General features: G+C 40.8%; 1 protein-coding gene across 4 annotated transcripts in view; it reads left to right on the top strand.

Annotated features, from left to right (window-relative positions):
* SHISA9 (shisa family member 9) overlaps positions 1-11465 on the top strand; it is a 1108248-nt gene extending 1096783 nt beyond the window's left edge. For 2 of the 4 annotated variants that reach the window (XM_069210175.1, XM_069210174.1), the window contains one exon: positions 8279-11444. In XM_069210175.1, the coding sequence (XP_069066276.1) occupies positions 8279-8643 (365 nt within the window). In that variant the 3' untranslated portion in view covers positions 8644-11444. Of the gene's footprint in view, positions 1-8278 lie in introns of all 4 variants that reach the window. The other 2 variants (XM_069210172.1, XM_069210173.1) reach the window with 2 other exon arrangements.
* Positions 11466-15652: the final 4187 nt, after the last annotated feature.

Raw genomic sequence — 15652 nt, 5'->3', positions numbered from 1 at the left:
CATTTACCGAGATGTGTTATCCACACACTGAGAGGTGTGCTGAGCCATTTTAAGTACTCCGGTGACATATTTCTTTCATGTGACACGCCAATAGGCTGCAGAAACAAACTATTTTATTAGCATTACATTTTTTTGAACCTACATGATATGGTTTCTTGAGTTAACTATCAAAAGGAACTTTAAAATTCCATGCTATACAAGAGAAATATGCTAAGAAACAAAATATTGGTGCCCTTGGAAATACTGTACTACTATGTAATAAAAGGATACATGCTACACATGAAACAAAACGGCACATCCGAGAGAGACTGCAAATATTTTAGCCCCGATGAAAACTTACATTGTTTTTTGCCTTCATGCATCGATATTTTTTTACTGGTTTTACAGTGAAATTATATTTACAGACGTTATGTGAAAAACTTTCAGTATTTGATAAGAATGCAGAGCACGTTTGCCATATGACATAAATCAGCGTATATAACATAATCTTCCTAGAAGGGAATTTATCAAAATTGATGAGAGCTCAATTCCGGGATAACGGAGGAATAATATCAAGAGGCTGAACAGACAAGTTGAGGAAAAAAGTTCTAAAAGGTTTGCAGAAACATTTAGTGACACAACTTCTGGCACTAAATTGGGCACCAGCTGACAAGCAGCAGAAAGTGTGTAGAAGGTCAAAGATACTGTCATACCTTGCCAAGGTCTGATAACATGTTCTTTCAAGTACTAGATCGTCACGAGATGTTCAAAGAACATGTGTTGTTTTTGGATTAGTAAATGCTCAATAACATCTCCCTTGTGTGTGTGGAGGTTTATTTTAGGCAGAGCTGCTCCTGAATTTATCAACTAAGATTCATTGTTGTGCATATCAACAATTGGTAGCACTCAGTATCTTTCATGGGGAAAGAGTTCTACCTAAGGAGAAGATAATGCTTGAATACAGTCATGTGGCATTCTTTTGTGAATCACAATGAAGTGCCAGGGGGGCTAAATAAAAAACACTCACATCCCTTCCCTCCATGAGGAAGATATTCTACATTGAGGTGATACCATTTATTTCAGTCCATCTCTTGTAGAAATAAGTTATTTGAATTGAGAAGGCTGCGTAGCCTCGCTTTGGGCTGCCTGGGCATACAACCCTCTATTTAGGCTCCACCCCATTGCCTTTATCTCTCCGTTGTTTACAGCATTGATGCACTTATAACCAAGCTAATTCTAAAAATAATTGGAGACATATTTAAGGAATAGTAACAGAGCAGCACAGCAAGTCACCTTGCTGCTCTGTAACTGTGTTACTGGTAAAGGCCATATTGAAGGCATACAGCACATTTCTGCCTTTTTCTCTTGTGCTGGAGCCCTGTGCAGAATTCAGCACACATAGGAAGAGGAAGTGATGAGGAGAAAAAAGATATTTCTCCTAGCTACGCCTCTGCCAAGGAGGTGTATCATTTTAGCCCATTGCCAGGTTTACAAGTTCTCGTAAATCTGAGAATGTGTCAAAAACCATGGGAGTAGCATGGGACCACCCGCACAACGCCCATGGAACACTTTCTAAGGGCAGAGTAACGCAATGCAGTGATGTGGACCTCATTGCCTTACTCCAGATTTTTGGAACCAATCAAAGCCACACAGAGTGGCTTTGCATGGCTTAAAAAATCGGACTTAGAGGTTCGTGTCATGCATGTACCACATTGCATGGTGAAAACGTGATACAAGCCTCTCATAAATATGCCGTTTATTGTTTAAACCATGCATAACATATCTACATACTACCATTGGAATTCTGCCATCTTAAAACCAGTGTTCATTTTGTAAGAAAATAAGTGCAAGGGCCCAAGAATATCCTTAAAAACCTGCCACTGGTTGTGTGGAAGGCCAAGCTTGCTGAATATCAAAGCTCCCAGCTTAACTCCATCTAATACTGCTTTTCACCAGTCCCCTTGGCCATATTTACCTATGTTTTTTCTCCTCTTGCTTTCTCCATTGTTGCCTTTCCCTTGCTCATATTGGCAATGAGTCAAATGTAAGCACTTACCCTGAGTGCTACATGTGCATTGATTGACTTCTACAGAGCAGCTGATGTAGTCAGTCAAGGATGTAGAGGGAGTTGTTAAGTTTCAGTACACTAAGCTGGCAAGTATATGTGAAAGGTTACTTATATGTGACTGTGAGAAATTGGGTTATTGGTTGAGGGGGGTGAAAGCCCCACTTAGGCAAATACACAATCCTCGTCAGGGTGAACCAGAAAAATCACTAAATTAAACTGCGCGTACTCCTCTAGAAGCTTGGCAAAAAGCAGTCAGGCTTAACATAGAGGAAAAATGTAATATATTTGTGAAGCAAGCAAATGATAATAAAGTGAAAACACAACTCTGGAAAAATACCAAACAAATTTAGAAAAATAAAGTAATTTTTATGAAATTAAATGATACAAGAACTACAAAAATCCAATCAGTAAAAGCTCAGATATGCAATTTTAAAGTTTTAAGTGAAAATAGCACCTAAAAGCAATGGTGATCTGATCGCGCTAAATGGATAGAAAGTCCCAAGTTCAGGCTGACCACATAAGCATCTGCGTCAGATACAGGGACCAGGTTAGACCCACTCAAAAATTTACCTTATCAAAGTTTGACGTGAAGTGTTCTGCTCACAGTGGAGAAGGCCGTGACAAGCGTCGCAGGTAGTCATCACTGTAGCTCAAAAAGCAAGCCTGACAGCGCAGGCTGTTGTTACTATTGCTAGAAGTGTACCTACACTTAGCAATAGGCCACAAACCCCCACTAGGTCCAGTCAGGTTTCAATCAGTTAATACCGGCTCAAGCCTTTGTAGCTTGACAATGAGCAGTTAGGCTTAACTTAGGAGAGAGGTGTGTAAAGCATTTAAAAATCACAAAACAGTGAATAAGTGAAAGACAAAACACAATATAACTTCAACACTAATTTATAACAGTAGATTATACTTTTATCTTTAAAAGGACACAAAAATGACAAAAATCCAATAAAGTGAACCAGAGATATGAATTTTTAAAGATTAAGGGCCAGATGTAGGAAGGTTTTTGCACGTCGCAAACAGCGAATTTCACTGTTTCCGACGTGCAAAAAACCACATCCTCGTTACCGACTCGCAAAATGAGACTGCGAGTCACAATTAGGAAGGGGTGTTCCCCTTCCTAATTGCGAGTCGCAGCGCGATGCTGCATTGCTTTGTGACCGCGAACGCGGTTGCAAAACAATCGCAGTTACCACCAATGTCACACTTTGTGAATGGCATGGAAAACATTTTTTCTGAGCAGGTAGTGGTCCTATGGACCCTGCCTGCTCTGAAAAAGAGAAACTAAAATGTTTCTTTTTTTTTCATTTTGTAATGCATCTCGTTTTCCTTTAAGGAAAATGGGATGCATTACAAAAAAAAAAACTGCTTTATTTAAAAGCAGAAAACAGACATGGTGGTCTGCTGTCTCCAGCAGGCCACCATCCCTGTGAGTGCTGCGAGTCACAAGGGGGTCGCAAATTGCAACCCTCCTCATTAATATTAATGAGGTGGGCCTTTGCGACCCCCTTGTGAGTCGCAGATGGTGTCAGGGACCCCATCCTGCATACTGAATTGTGACTCGCAAATTGCGAGTCTCTCTGACTCGCAATTTGCGAGTGGCAAGTCAGGAGTTTCTTACATCTGGCCCTAAATGTTTTCAGGGCATAGAAATCAAAAGCACCAATCTGGACATCTGATTGCACTCTGGTTGCAAAGTAAAAATTTGAGGCTGACTGTGATGAAGCCCTGCTCAGCTACAGTGATCTTGAGGCCTCGGTCAAAGTTCTTTCTTCGTACTTAGGTGGTCATTATGACCCTTGCCGTCTTCTGACTGCCAGGGTAAATGTGCCGGTATCACTGCCAACAGGATGGCGGTGAAGACATTATGAGTGTGATGGGCTGGCCGCTGCCAACCCACCGCATCTCGACCCATACCGGCATGTTGGTATGAACTGCCGGGCCAGAGATGTTCATGTCCGACTCAGTGGTCTACAGAGGACTGCCAGCGGTATTAGGAGCCAGCCTAAAACTATGGTTTCAGCGGCGGTAGCACCGTCACAAAAAACCATGGTGGTAGGGCTACCGATGACAGGGAATCCCTTCCCTGTCACTGGGAGACAGCTCACCATCAGCAAGCACCTGAACCCCCCGACAGCACAGCGTCCCCCACCCTCCACTCACATAGTGCTCCCACCCCCCTACTCATATAGTGCCCCCGCCCTCCTACTCACATAGCGCCCCTACCCCCTTACTCACACAGACACCCACATGTACCACGCATATACCCACTAATCTACACTTCCAGACTCGCATTCACTCACACTCATCCATACACGCATCCATCCACGCATTCACTTACACATACACACACACATTCAGGCATGCATACACAGAAACATACAAACATGCATTCTCTCACGCATACACACTGACATGCAGACATGCAATCATCTCACCATTCAAACACGCATTTACTAATATACATACAACCACGAATTCACCAAAAACACTCACAGTCGCATTCACACATGCATACACACACGCAGATTTCACATACTCAGACACGCACACACAACACCCTAACAATCTCCCCCACTTCCTCTATCACACCCAACTTACCTTGTTCAGCAAAGAGGTCGTCCGGCAGGCAAGGGGCGCTGCCACTGATGGCAGCACCCCTTGGTCTTAATACGGCTAGCGGCGTCCTTCTGGTGGGACGGTGCAGATGGTAGTAAACCCAGTGCACCACCGCACACCAGCATTGCTACTGACGGATATACGCCCAAAGTGTGCTGGAAATCCAGCAGTACCCATTATATGCCGGGCAGAAGACCGCCACCACTTGCAGTCTTCTCACGCCCATGGCTTTGGCGGTCTAGCTCAGAGACTGCCAAAGTCATAATGAGGGCCTTAGTCTTTTTCTTGAAGATTTTCAAAAGTCGAATCGAACCTCCCTGGAGACCTCTTTGGATATGCATTGCAGGAGACCTCGGTTAAAAATGTTACATTTGAACTTAGATGTTTTTTCATGACAGAAGTCTTCATCCGGGGCCAACTTGAAATTGAGAACGCTTCAAAGCAAGCCTATTTCGAGTCCATGTCATTGAATTGCCTTTCCACGAGCCCCCTGTAAAATCCTGGTCGTCTGGGGCTCCGTAGCTTTTCAGTGAGACCAAAGTGTAAGTCAGGCCGGTTCACGGCCAACGTGATCTGGCTTGACTGACAATGTTGGGTCCGTCTACTTATGGAGCTTTTTTCCAGAGTTTGCTCCAAACTTCCCCCAACTTCTGGGTCTTCTTCTAGAAGGTCTTTAAAGGTCCTTTTGGAGTCCACAAGTTACCCCAAGGTTCCAGAAGCTCTGGGCTGCTCCTTGAGGGTTAGAATGCACCTGGCTCAAATCCAAAAATGACTACTAATCACTGGTCAGATGGTCAGTTTCTTCAAGGCTTGATGCAGTGGACTCTGGTCAGTTATTTTCTACCTGTGGCTAACAGGAAGTCCCTTCTTGAAGCAGTAGAAGATAGGCCTTTTAGTAGCAAAGCCTAAGTGTGCAGCTGGTGCAGTTCTTCAGAGTGCAGTGTTCATGTGCAGGTCAGGGGTCCAGCAGGGCAGTACTTCTGCAGGCCTCTACCCTCTTGAGTGACCACTTCCTGGGAAGTGTGGCAACAATCAATCTCAGGGAGCAACATCCTCCCAAAATCGAAGCTGGCAAAAAATGATATCCCAGAGGTTCAGTCTGGTGGAGCCCACCCACTGGTGTGGCTAAGTTTCCCTTAACAAATACGTACCTTAATCTAATCAGGGGCACCTGGCTGTCTGGGTTTGCAGGAAATGGGGGAGGTACAGTTGCTGTCCCAAATGTCCTTCCCTCCTTTGAAGACCAGTTTGGCTACTTCCCCCTCCCATCCTCCCATCCTGTTCCACCATCTGAGGGAAATGCTTTATTTGTGTCAGCTTAGGCCACCAGATGCTTCCTTTCTGTCAACCCAGGCCACTTCACACCTCATCAAGGCAGCCTGGCACAGGCAACAAGAGGCTCACCAATCAGAGCAGGGCGCTGCAGAGCTGAGACAGGTAACTTTTAGAAAGAGTTCTAAAATTCAAAAAGGGCAAGTTGTTGGATTTATTGTAACCTTTAGTTTGACCCTAAATTTGTCATATTTAGCTCCTTGGTATGCAAAAAATAGATTTTATTATTTTAACATAAAGTCACTACATGTTAGCCTATGGAGCCCATTCACTACAATGGGGAAAACTAATTTAGCTATTTTTCCCGCACCAGTGCTTATAAAACATCTTTTATAAAGTCTGTGCTTATAGTTACACTTCACCAAATCGTGGGGACACTTAGGACATACTTTAGGCATGCCTTATATGTAAAAATAAGGAAGCTTAGGACTTTGCAAGTACTTTTAATTCCAAAGTCGAATTTGGGGTTAACTTGAACTTAAAGGCAGCCAGCAAGGCAGGACTGCCTTTAGAATGACCCTGGGCACAACACAGGTGTGCACCTATATGGGCAACACCCATGCTGGGGTCCCTAAACCTACATGCCCTACCATATACTAGGGACTTATAGGTAGCTTGGTACAGCCAATTATAATTAGCATAATCTGCATATCCATTTTAATCATAGTACAGATCCTGGGACTGTTTAGCAGTGCCCAGGGCACCATCAGAGTCAGAAAAACATCAGCATAAAATTAAAATGGGGGCAAAATATTAGGGGGCTTCTGCAATCAGCCCAGTTTTCCCATATTTCAGCAAGTGTTGGCAGTCTTAATGTACAAAAAAACCTTTTTTAGAAAAGGAAGAGAGTAAAGGCAAAATGTTTGAGGTAACCATGCAGAGAGGGCATGGTCCAACAGTAACAGTAAAAGATTGCAAGACTTTTTCCATTGACTTGACGTTCCTGAGTATTCTCTGACATATCAGCAAGGAAATTGGCTTTTCTACTCACACTTGATATTTGCCGAACAATCTGAGGTGGAAAGTCTTCTGGGCTCTACACAAGCTACACCACCTTGCAATGCCCTGAGACTCACATTTTCAGAAATGCCCTGGGATGGTAGGATTCCTGGGTGTCTGTGGACTCCAGACTCAAACACTACAGTGTACCTCTTGGATGTTGAGGACATGTTGTGTTATTTAGCCAATATGTTGGCGTTGATAGGGTATTCCCATTTTTTTCCAAAATGTCTACAACTTCAACTCTGGCACTTGAAAAGATACCAAGCATCTCAGAAATGATTCTCTTCTACAAGGGGCGTTGTACCTCATGGCCTTCTTATTCAATGTATTTCTTCTGCATTACAGGGGTGCCAATGTTAGTTCTCACACGTTTTTTAGAACAGACACTTCCCTAGCACTACTTCAAAGTGATTTTTGTCACGGTTTAGAGGTGGTATAGGAAGTCTAGCGAGAGTGCAGCATCCACAAGAGAAAGCCTTTTATACATAATACAGTCCCAAATCATTCCATCACACTAGGTAGATTAGGAACCAGCATTTGAGTCCCGAATTTAGGCATATATGGTGCCATTATGCACAATGCATAGAGTTTTCAGTATAACCTATTCCTTGGCCAGTAGCCAGTGGGGAGGTGAGCAATCAAGGCAAGCAGGATATAGTCAATGTTCTCCGACTAAAAATGAGCTCATAAGCATGGCGTGGAGTTCTTTGTAGCTTGGCCATCACGTCTAGTAAACTTGCATTGATTCCTCTGTAGAAATATATTCTGGATGACAGCGGCTAGGACAAGGCTGGGAACATACCTGATTTTTAAGAAAACCACTCACCATGTAAATGATTCTTATTTAGATTTGTTGTAGGAACAATTAGCATGCACTGGTCAATGTTGGCTTACATTGCACACCCTTGAGTGTAGCAATTCGGCACTTTGACACGCCCTTTCCAGGTTTGGGTGGACTACAGGGCTTATGTTGGTACCTCATTCTTCAAGAGTATTTCCTGGGAACCTACCTTGAATAGCTGTTTTAAGCCTGTGGTGCAGTTGAACAATCTTAACATAAAGTTTGTGTCTATAAATGTAAACAAATATTTGAAGTTAATTTAAACAAATATTTGAAGTTATTTAATAGCTTACAGAAAAGTGTATTGTGAAAGAGCTATGTTGAAAATATTGTTTTCACCTGACAACTATGCTGTGATGATTTGCAGAAAAATATGAGCACTCATGTCCATTCTCACTTTTATTAATGTAACGTTGTTTTGTCATTCTTGACAGCTGAAAAGAGCAATGATGACTTCTACTCCAAACGTAGACACCTTGCAGAACTTGCAGCCAAGGGGAGTCTTCCTCTTCACCCTGTCCGGGTGGAACAAGACAGATCTTACAGTCCTGACACTGGAACCATGAAACAAAATGGCCAAAAGCCTAAAATCACCAACCCACACAGTCATCCTCTGGCGTATAGCAGCGATTTAAAAAGCTGGGAGCACAATGAGCACTCCCTCCGACGGCAAGCCTATGCAAATAAGAAGCACTGCCCACCGGAGCCGGCAAGTGATCAAATGCCTGTACGGAATCAACATTTCTTGCCCCCACAGCCGTATTTTGTAACTAATAGCAAGACAGAAGTGACAGTCTGAAGCAAGAGAAAGAGAATCCACTATTCCTTCACAACAAAAAATCTTATCAAAGAACAAACACGAACAAAAAAAAACTTCCACTGATATACACCTGGTATGCAGTCGATTGGAAGTTGGACTGAGTTGGTAGCATTCAGCAATACACTGAAAGTTTAATTTAGGGACTCTCTTTATATTTCACACTGAAAGAAATCCCTGGTGACTATTTTTTGTACTAAGAATAAATTTGGTGATAAAGAAGTAGCACAATCATGGAGAGTATCTAAATTTGCCAACTGCTTTCGTGACTCTGCCCCTAGTAGGGGGAAAGGACTAGATACTTTGCTAAGTACATTTCTCTGATCGGTATTTTTGTAAAAAAAGAGGATTATATGAATTAATGCCACCTTTTCCTGTGAGAAGCCCAGGGCAAGATACCTTGGTTTGTTCCCTGACAATTATTTCTCTTGGTACCATCACTTCAGGATGGATCAAGACCAGCGCCAATTCCTTTCAAAACCTATGAAGACTGTTACAGATAAAGGAACTTGGATCTTTCAAACTTGTAAAATGTTCAGAGACTCGCAGTAAAGGCAAGCTTTTATAAACAATGTTTCTAAACCTCTCGAAGAACACATGTCAAATGAATGGAACACTGGGGAAAGGCAGTTTCACGTGACCTCTCCCTACCTTTCAGAACATTTGTTTTTTTTATGCAGGCATTTATAAAAAAAAAAGCTCACAACAATATGTCATAGCTTTTATTCAGTAACTGTTTCACATTCACTTCAGCTGCTTTGGTCTGGAATTCCAAAATGTGGGCGGTGCCTTTAATGTGTTTCTATTGTTCAATGACAGTCTTGTTCTAAAAGTGAAACCAGTGCTCCTATAGCTTAATTCATAACATTTCATTAGTGAATGAGGGTTTTTATATAGAACAACATACTTTCTCTGACCAGTATGACTCTGAATGGATGCAATGCCATATATGTTCATTGATGATTTTTGTTTTAAAACCACATGCTTCTCCTCTGGCGTGGTAGTTGTGCCTGTAAAGGTGCCTCTTCATGTCTAGCTTGTGTTGTGGTAAACTCAAAAAGGTGTGAAAACAAGCAAGACCTGAAATTGGTAGAGTGCCGCGGGTTGTAATCGAGACTGGCTGGAGAAAAGGACTAAATGAGGAGAAGAGGCAAAGCCAACATGGAGAGAAGTTCAAGTGTTGAACATTAAGGACTTCCTCAATAGAAGGTGACCACTGGGCAATTCATACACTTTAAATTGCGTGGACATTGTCAATGGGATGACACACGTATTTGTAGGGCTAGAGTGAGAGTAGAAAGTTGCTTAATTCCAGAAAATTGATTGTATATCTTTCAATAAAGAGCATCCAATGAAGAACACATTAGTTGACAAAGTATAACGTTTTATTGGTTGCATTGATGTCCAACATGCAGTCTTGTACAATGAAAGTATTTATGATTCCACATGCCCTTCACTTGAGAGCCATGCTACAAAGACTTAAAGCATGAAAGAGAAGTAGATTCAGAATGTGGAGATGCACATAAATAAGAAAAGAGGAGAGGTGAACCAGTTTGCTGAATAGCTCAGAATTTTAAAGTGGTTTGTGCAGATGTGTGGGATCAACATGAAGACCACAAGTCAAAAGCCAGACTCAAACCTTCATTCACTTTAAACTGATCACATCTGCAGCATCGAGATTAGTGATGATAACACGAATTTAGGTATAAGAGACCAACCCATTTGTAGTGCGCTTTATAAGAGTGGTCACTTTTAGAAATGCTGTTTTTTATGTTTTATTTGGGATGCCACTATGGCATGGTAAAGGGCTTAATACTAGACAAGCGCATATTTGTTTTTAATATACGTTGAAACCTTGAAATGTTAAAGAAGAAATGGATAGTCCACATTGATCAGAACCAGACACAGTGATTCTGATCACACAGACGTGAACAGTGTGACCTGCAACCTAGATACAGAAACAGCTTTCTGTGGGCTGTATCATTCATACTTGGTCCTGAAAGTATCAAGCCAGATGTAGAACTTACAATAATAATGCCACTGCTGAGATACAATGATTATCCATGGCAACTGTGTCCTACTGGGATAGCTCTCTATCACAATTTTAGTTGTAGAATGTGTATGACATATGTTCACCTTGCAACATCCCCTGAAGTCTGGACGTGACAGTCTGGTTGTCACTAGACTGCAACATACATTATGTTGGTAACCTGGACTACTGCATTAGTTGACGTGTCACTTGTCTCATAGTCTTAGGACCAGTCGATCCATCACCAAAATTAATATGCACTAACACCCCACCTCACCAACATGTGTCTTTTTCCACTTACCAATTATTACATAACATAGGATGTTACGAATTTGAAACTGCAGGTGTTGTTTCACAAATGGTGCCATTTGTTCTGCAAGCTGTCTTGTAAATGTGCTCTTTTATGATGACATCTGTTTTTTATTCCTAGATTCTAACTTAACTACTTTCCCCGAAAACTTCCACGTGTTCTGTTATAGTGTACCACATATAAATGAAAAAAAAATCCTAGTATTTTATCTTTACCATTCGTGCAATTAAAATGTTCCCAACATTTTTACTGATTATTATTAATAGCCACCCGCTTGTAATTTAAGGGAAATGGCTGTGCTTTATATGTGTGCACTGAATGAGGATGGGTTTCAAAGACCTGCTGTTACTCCTGTTCCTAACTGGAAACACTTTGAACTCTCAAATTTGAGAAACTTGTTCAATGCTGCAACTGAATTATCTATGTTTGGGGTCTGTTGTTGGTTATTACAAAATAAGTATTTCTAAAAAAAAAGGCTAGCAGATATTTATATATATATATATATATATATATATACAGTGCTTGAGTGCTTGAAATGGGAACATTAAAGTGCAGGTACTCTGTCCCAGAGTACCTGCTTGTTTCTGAGAAGTGCCGGTACTCTCCAATTAAAAGTATTGCGTTTTTCTTGAGATGTGCTGGTGTTCTCCCTCTCAAAATAAAAAAAAGTTGGGGTACTCAGTACCGGACAGTACCGACCCATTTAAAGCACTGTATATATATATGTACATATAGCTGAAAGGTGGCGCAGCTTCTAAATAGCGACTCAACGATATCGTGCAACACTAATATCGCGGCAAAATATCAGGGACAAAATATTGCAAGACTAGGATGTGTAAATATTATATACCTAACTACACATATTTGACAATATATATATCGTCAAGGTACATTAAAGTGGAGTTAAGAGTATTAAATGTATGCTTCCCTCTGTGTTCTTACCTTTTGACATTTTGTCCTTGAATATTTCGTCTCCTACATAAGTGTGTCATGATATTCTTGCACTCGATATTCAGGGGTAGAGCCCCCTAATGTGTGTTGCTTTTAACACATACACCTTATAACATTCAAAGCGTTTTAATGAAATAACGCTAAAGTAATGTAATATATTTTGTCCGAATTCATATGGCACATGAAATAGAGCAGCCATTTTAAGAATGGAAAGGTTTGTCTTGCTTAAGTCCGTTTCACTTCCTGTTTGTTTACATTTCAAAAACTGTGAGAATGCCCCGTGCATAATAAGCCCTCCTCTTCAAATGTTCTTAGGGTATAGGTGAGAGAGGAATCTTGACTGAGTTTATTTCTTATGGACATCTTTTGACCGTATTTCTCATCAGCTGGTCCTGTTCTTCTCTGATGTTCCCCTCTCACACAATGGACGTTGAAAACCTGTTTTTCTCCTCTCTGGCCTAATTACACTGAGATTTTCTAAACTATATGACACAGTTTTGATCAAACCTTCAAACAATAAGCAGATAATTCAATGTTGATCTTGTAGCAGCGGCATTTTTTTGTAGATGCATCTTGCAACCATTGTAGTATCACTAGAGCTGCCTGATCAGCCCATTGTTTCCAGAGCACAGCTTGGGCCTTCCCCTGCGTTTGGGAAGGGATGCTCAGGTAGGAGGAGCCTGATATGGGTCAGAATAAGTGTGATCGAGCTCGAAGCAGCCGAGTGGGTTGGGCTCCCTATCCTTCCAACTATGGCAGTTCTGCTCATTGTAAATGTTTCCACATACTTGCCTAATCCTGTAACAGAAATTGCAGAAATAAAACACACATAAAATCCACATAAAGGCACGAGGGCTGATTGTGAACAGGTGATGCATTGCACAAACTCTACAACCACTAATCTGCATTTTTTTGTCCTCTGCCTTGTTTTAACCAAAGATGTGATTTTCCTGACCAACAATAGTCCAGTGAAACCAGACCACAGATAGGGTAAGGAAACACTACCTATTGATTTGTTCCATGCCATCAATTCTATAGTAGTTGGATCAACGTGCACCATTGGAAAAAGAGAGTTAGATCCATGGACACTATGCAGAATTGAAGGTCACAACTGGCAAAACCAGGAGCTTTAGAGTTACATCAAGCTGCATATGAGTTCAAGAGCACATTCCTAATCTGTTGAAATATATTTGAGAACATCTCAGCACTCATGTAACCAAAACAAAAACATTATCTTAGTTTAACCTTCCCAAACAGTAACTCATATGCACTGCTACTGAATGTTGAGTAACCAAGAGAAAATACATCTTGAATATGAGATTTGTAACCATGTAATTAGGTGAGTGCTACATAAAACGATCTTTGGGGCACTTAAGATTAACTTGTGAAGATATTAATAGATCTTTGAGTCTGAGAGCTGTCTCTTCTTGCTGTAGCAAGGAACAAGTGTATTTCTTGAATAATGTGGAAATAGTATTCTTAAATGTATGTCCGATTCACAAAAGCTTTTTTAAGTAGGTAAAGTAGTATTCCTGCAGGTCTACTTCACATAAAAAATGGCTCCAAGACGTCTAAAATGGAAGTCAAAATGGGACTATTCAGGGAATATTCAAATACAGCTAGTTCAAATAGAAAGGAATGTGCCCTCTCTGTACTTTTACTGAAAGGGAATTCGAGATTTCGGGGCTGATTACTCATGAATGCCTTTGTAAACCAGCCCCACACAGTACATCACTAATCTGTTCTTACACTGAATAATCCATGTTAGTTGATGTTGGTTACTATGTCTCCAAAATTCAGGCAAAATGATGGAATCATGGCTTGCAGATGTAACGCCCGTTGGAAAAGTAATCATAACGCGTATTCATGTTACCTTTGTTAGCATCACAGCTGATTGTTTGACTTAATTTGACCTTTAATGAAATGTTGCTAGGAATCAGCTATTTCCTAATGCTCTGCTAATCTGTTCAACTCTAAGCAGGTTTCATGGGAACCTGGGCTTACTTTATGTGAAATACTTTAGTAAATGTATGTTCTGTAAGTAAACCTGTGTTTCTCCTTGTTGACAACTACAGAGGGTATGACTCCAATACTACTTCCTTCTACAATACAGCTTTTCTTTCTGTTTGTTTTTTTTAAGAATGTTTCTTTGTAATCCTATGTATTCACTATATTATATATGAATTTCTTACCTGGCAATAAAACTGATTCCATGTTAATTCTGTGACTCTGATTTATTGAGAAGACTTTTCATAGGTACATATTCAATAAACAATGCTGCATAGTAAAGCACACATTCACACCATGGAGCATCTATTGTTCCTAAGGTTTATTTACTGACATCATAAAGTAATTCACAATGCGTTTAATTACGTGATATTTACCAATATTTATTCAGTGACGATCCCGAAATTCTGATAATTGTTTAGTACATTAATATTGCTTTTTCTTTATTTTTCTCTTTGCCTGTCAAGTGAAAAACATGGAACATCCTGATGCTGAATAACAGATATTTATTTTCAACTAATGCAGTGGTACTTTTTTTCATGAGCCGCAGAAAAATGAAAGGCTAATTGGACCGAATCTGCAAAATTTAATTAAAGACATAATCATGCGGTGAATGCATAAGTCTGCTATGCCACCAGACCTCTCCTTTAAAAGGGTATGATGTAAGTTGCACTAAGATACTCTAGTGAGGGGTGTCCAGCAAAGGTTCAGGAGAGTCAGTTTAATATTATGGTTCAAGGTGACCCTGGATTAAGTGAATGCATTGTTTGAGTTAGATTCACAAAGATTTTTCTGTAATCAAATATGACATTCTCTTGAACTACTCCAACATTTTGGAAGTCACAACTATTCATGGAAGAAAGCTTGGTGAATCGACTTCACTATATGAAATTTATGCTAGTCAACAGGAAGTCCAAGAATGCAGTTTTGAGGTTCAATTGTGTACAAATGCATTTAGCACGGACAAATGAGTGATGCATATAGCAAATTGAGGAATCAGAAACAGAACACTCATAATCATACATAATTTTAAAACTGTTTTGGAGTGTCATGCACAATGCTCTGTGTGTAGAACATCTACTCAAAATACAACGAATTTCACAATCATGTCTGTATTCTGCATAGTCACTTCAGCTAAATATTCTTAAAAATGTAGGCTCATATTTATTATAGTGTTGAGTTGCCCTTGCTGCATTCATGGGGAGCATAAGGGCTACACAACACTAACGTTAGATTTATCAAGCCACACAAGTCCACCTTCCGTGGATTTGCATGACTTGATAAATCTCGAGTAATGCAAGGCAGCGCAAATGGCTTCCTCGCGTTACTATGCCCCAGGAAGGTGTTCCGTGTGTGGAGCATGTGTGTTCCCAAGCATCCACCCATGGGTTTTGCTGCATTCCCAGATTTACCATTAGTAGTAGACTTGGAAATGCATAAAAATAAAACGCCTCCATAGGGGAGGTGTAACAAGGAGAAATACGTTTGTTTCTCCTCACCTTTTCCTCAATGTGTGCTGCATTCTGCAGCCCACACAGAAAGAGGAAAATACCTCTCATAATCCTGCTTACAACACAGGCCCCCCTTGCACTATCGAACAAAAGGAAAGCAATGCATTGTATGATGTTAAATATGGCACATTCCTGCCCTTCCCTTTCATGCAGTGCAGCCAAGTGGCCTCCTGCATTGCGGTG

This window comes from Pleurodeles waltl, chromosome 10 (assembly GCF_031143425.1).
Source record: "Pleurodeles waltl isolate 20211129_DDA chromosome 10, aPleWal1.hap1.20221129, whole genome shotgun sequence".
Taxonomy (NCBI): domain Eukaryota; kingdom Metazoa; phylum Chordata; class Amphibia; order Caudata; family Salamandridae; genus Pleurodeles; species Pleurodeles waltl.
This window is presented reverse-complemented; position numbering and strand designations above follow the sequence as displayed.